This window comes from Staurois parvus, unplaced genomic scaffold (genome assembly GCF_062004578.1).
Source record: "Staurois parvus isolate SC_StPar_1 unplaced genomic scaffold, SC_StPar_1.0 ptg000897l, whole genome shotgun sequence".
Lineage (NCBI taxonomy): Eukaryota > Metazoa > Chordata > Amphibia > Anura > Ranidae > Staurois > Staurois parvus.
The window spans coordinates 889,296-893,907 of record NW_028318693.1 but is presented as its reverse complement, the minus strand read 5'-3'; the positions used below and the strand labels follow the sequence as shown (position 1 = coordinate 893,907).

General features: G+C 50.5%; 2 protein-coding genes across 2 annotated transcripts; one reads left to right on the top strand and one right to left on the bottom strand.

Annotated features, from left to right (window-relative positions):
• Positions 1-471: 471 nt before the first annotated feature.
• LOC149442273 (histone H3) lies at positions 472-944 on the bottom strand. Its single transcript, XM_089656239.1, has one exon. The coding sequence runs from the start codon at positions 941-943 to the stop codon at positions 533-535; it is 411 nt and encodes a 136-aa protein (XP_089512365.1). The 5' UTR covers position 944; the 3' UTR covers positions 472-532.
• Positions 945-2,814: 1,870 nt separating this feature from the next.
• On the top strand, positions 2,815-4,141 carry LOC149442272 (histone H2A type 1). Its single transcript, XM_089656238.1, has one exon. The coding sequence runs from the start codon at positions 2,827-2,829 to the stop codon at positions 3,217-3,219; it is 393 nt and encodes a 130-aa protein (XP_089512364.1). The 5' UTR covers positions 2,815-2,826; the 3' UTR covers positions 3,220-4,141.
• The last annotated feature ends 471 nt before the right edge of the window (positions 4,142-4,612 follow it).

Genomic DNA, 4,612 nt, shown 5'->3' with positions numbered 1-4,612 from the left:
TCCTGAGATTTGCAGGAAGTCAATGCATTGGAGGGAGACAGCTTAAGGTGGAGATGAGACAGCAGCATTTACCCCAACCTACTAGCTGCTGGTAGCAGAACCACCCATGACGTCATTGATAAGGACATGGGGCCCCTGCACAGCATCCTTGCCTGCCCGTCAGCAGTGAGGTCACATTAGCCGAGACAGAAACCCGGCAGCTGAGCGACACGTCACTGACACTTACCGATCTATATATGTTACTAGCGCAGTCTGTATTTTTGTATTAACTGAGGGAGAACAGAAACTATTTGCCCCCAAGTCCCCTCCCCCATCGGGCGCCCCCCCATGTACAGACGGCGCTGCGTTGTGTAAACCGGTTTGGTTCCTTACATGTTGTAATGGGCGCCTCCAGATTGCGCTGAAATGTAAAAGGCGTCATGAGGGGGAAAGGCGGAGAAGTCCCGGTACAGAGCTCTGTGTGGGGGGAGGTTGTGGCTCTGAGAAGAGCCGTTGGTTGGCGGGTTGTGTGGAATGTCTGTTGCGGGGGGGTCTAGGCCCTCTCTCCGCGGATGCGGCGTGCCAGCTGGATGTCTTTGGGCATGATGGTGACCCTCTTGGCGTGGATGGCGCAGAGGTTGGTGTCCTCGAAGAGTCCGACGAGATAAGCCTCTGCGGCCTCCTGCAGAGCCATGACGGCGGAGCTCTGGAAGCGCAGGTCGGTCTTGAAGTCCTGGGCGATCTCTCGGACGAGGCGCTGGAAGGGCAGCTTGCGGATGAGCAGCTCGGTGGATTTCTGGTAGCGGCGGATCTCTCGGAGAGCCACGGTGCCGGGCCTGTAGCGGTGAGGCTTCTTCACTCCGCCGGTGGCCGGGGCGCTCTTGCGGGCGGCCTTGGTGGCCAGTTGCTTGCGGGGAGCTTTCCCTCCGGTGGACTTGCGGGCGGTCTGCTTGGTACGAGCCATCTCTACTCCTCTCTTGTCTGCAACTGCGAATGTAATATCCCTCCGCTCTGCAGTTATTTATACACATCCCTGCCCTCTGATTGGAGAACTACGCCACGCCCCTTTTAATGATTGGGTTACTTAAAAAGAGCGGAATTTTCAAGAAGCCCGCCAGGATCTGCACGTTATCTGTGTAGGTAGAGAAGCCCGCTGTGTCAGGGGTGGGGGAGGGGAGTTCCTCCACATCATACAATGCTCGGAGCTCTCCTTACTACCAAAGAAGAGAAGATTAATCAGAGATCTGCTAATAATCAGAGATCAGAGACTCCCTGTACAATGTAACAATTACATCCACTGACATCGGACTGGATTCCTCCATAATACAGTGAATGGGATGACAGAAGATCCTCCTCCGATCTCACGGATCCGAGGATTCCTCTGTTCGGGACTAAGAAGCAGAACGTTTGTCGCCCATCTCGGTCCATCCAGCACAATTGTGGACTAACAGGGACAGTCAGAAGGGCTGCAATGTATTGTCTATAGAAGAGCGAGATGACAAGAGACATGACTTGTGTGCGGATCTGGGAGGAGATACAATGTGATTTCTGGCTTTTCTCTCCGAATCCCACTTCCAAGGACAATCCGATCCCGGCGATGACAGTGTGGACTTTGATGGCACAATGACAATCTATCGCTGAGGATGTGAGGAGGCGGACATCTAGTCTGCAGCAATTCATCCCATTCATGGCAGCCCCATAAGATTCATCAGTGTAGGGTGGGAGGCAGGGAGATCCCACAGAATACAGCACGGCTCACCTCCAGGCTCATTCCTCTCTGACACTTCTCCTCTCTCTGCTCCAGGCTGTCCCGTCCCGGCTCGTCAGCTGCTAAAGGGAGAGGTACAGGAGCATCGCTCTGCAACTGTCCTCCCCCGCATCCATTCTCCTGCTGTCCGGACCACTGCAAGGGTACCTGTGCAACCCCTCTCCTGGCGGCCCTGCCTGCCGCTGCCCAAAAGGACCCTTCATCTGGGGGGCGGTGCCGCCCCCTAAAAATTGCCACCCTAGGCAAACGCCTTGTTTGCCTCTCGGTAGATATGCTCCTGCATATACACTATATTGCCAAAAGCATTGGTCTTACCCATCAATTGCTCGTCAATAAACACAAACCTTGGCTAGCCTCCTGTTTAATGTCAGCCAGGAGAGCCATCCTAAAAAAGTGGACTTCACTACCCCCACCGTCGATAGCGAATTGAAACAAGGCCTCAACAGCCTACTTTACATAGAACATCTGGATCTTCAAGTCTCTACCTCTCAAACGTTTTCACCTGTAAAGGGATCAATGACATCACTAAATGGTATCCTATCCCTGCCCGCCCAGCCTACTGGACAGGTTGACAATGTTTCCCTTCAGCTCAGATGATACAAACCTGACCTACACTACATCTGAGTCAGAGCTCCCTAGTATCTGTTCAGACGCCTCGTCCCCATAGAGGGATATATATGCTTCCAATACCTGGTCCCCCTTCACACCAGGCAGGCTCTAGTGATATGGTAACACTAGGAATGATTCTCTTTCAAATGCTACTGAGGGAACTAATGTCTTTCACACGTTTAACTGAACCGAACATAAGTCATCTGAGATCCTGCTATTCTCTGTGCTCTCTATTCTTTACTTAACTCTCCCTTTTAACACCCCCACCTTCCTTTCTACTCCGTCATGTGATGGAGAGTGACGTCATGACTTCTTTCCTCGAGTACAGATTAGTGTAGAAACAAGTCTGACCGCTATTCACTGAATTCTAAAGCGACCAATCACAGCGTGTGACGTCAGAGCATGGAGTGTATAAAGAGAGGAAGCGGCTGCTGGGGCCTATCTGTGTGTGATTCGTCAGTCATCCCATCATGTCTGGTCGCGGCAAACAAGGAGGCAAGACTCGGGCTAAGGCCAAGACCCGATCGTCCCGGGCCGGTCTGCAGTTCCCCGTCGGTCGTGTTCACCGTCTGCTGCGGAAGGGCAACTATGCCGAGCGGGTCGGGGCCGGAGCTCCCGTCTATCTGGCCGCCGTCCTGGAGTATCTGACGGCTGAGATCCTGGAGCTGGCCGGCAACGCCGCCCGAGACAACAAGAAGACCCGCATCATCCCCCGACACCTCCAACTGGCTGTCCGCAACGACGAGGAGCTCAACAAGCTGCTGGGCGGCGTCACCATCGCCCAGGGAGGAGTCCTGCCCAACATCCAGGCCGTGCTGCTGCCCAAGAAGACCGAGAGCCACAAGGCCGCCAAGAGCAAGTAATCCCCCCACAGGATTCCCTTCTATCCGCCAACACAACGGCTCTTCTCAGAGCCCCCCACATCTCCATACAAAGGGCAGTAAGTCTCCTCTACATCCGGGTGTCATCTCTGCTTTTCTATGGAAGAGGTTTGGACGCCGGGAAGGATTTCTATGTTGAACCTTCTGGGGAGAAAGTGATATCGCGGCGCCCCGGGATCGGGCGGGTTATTTGTAGCTGATTACCGGTTTTCACATCCGAATTCTAATTTTCCTAAAATCATTATCGATCCTGATCAGATAATTTACTCCCAACAATTTTTTTCTGTCTCTATATGATTAAAAAACGGTCATTGCTTCAATTGTATAATAAATTCCACTTTCCCGCCGGAGTTCTATGGACCGTTACAGACAATCTGCATCCATTGACCGTTATATCCGGGAAGATCGATCAATCCTTCCATTCACTCCGAGCATTGCAGATATTCCTGTGAAATGTTTTATTTGTACTCAAAACCCGACAAGATGGAGTTCTCAGTTTACTGATTTTGTTGCATTTTATTTTTTTTACCCATAAATGCATTACTGGCTGATGGAGACAACGCCCACAGCTGTGATTGGCTCAGATTTCAAATTCTGGCGCCAGAATTGTGTAGATCGTTCCAGAGAAATATTCCGCCCGATTATACCGCCAAATCCGAGCCGGAAAACAAAGGAGATCATCAGATGAGACATTTATCAGCGATCAACAAACACCACTCCCCTGACTAATCGATAAATCTGCTTGGAATGAAAGTCTACAACTGGATTCTGGTTACTGAATCCTTTCAATATCAGATCTATTAAAGACTTGCAGCTGTTACAGATCTCACATCTAGAATATTGATGAAATGATTGGTAGAAATAACTCCTAACACTGCCAAATAAATATGTACAATGAAAAGAATGTTTGAGTTTCTAAATATTCCCCGAGAGATTGAGGATCTCGATGTTTCTATTAATAGCCCTTCGTATGAGAAGATGGGCGGCCCTGAGAAGGGCCTTTGTGACGATGAAGGGGGGGGGGGGTTATGAGGATTTATCCTCCGAATCCGTAGAGAGTGCGTCCCTGCCGTTTGAGAGCATAGACGACATCCATGGCGGACCTGATGGGAACCTTCCTGGGAAGAGGCGGAGTCACACCCATTCTTTACACACAATACAATTGGATTCATTTGGAAGCTTTCTCCACGTTCCGCCCTTTTCAGATCCCTTAATGACAATAGAAATCCATCTCCAGGAGAGAAATCTCTTCATTCTTCTCAATGGTTTTCTATTTCTTCCTCGGAGATTACACAGAAACATTCATCTTTCACATTTCAGAACACAAACCATCATCACCAGTTACTATTGTTAGCAGCAATTTAATATTGAGAAA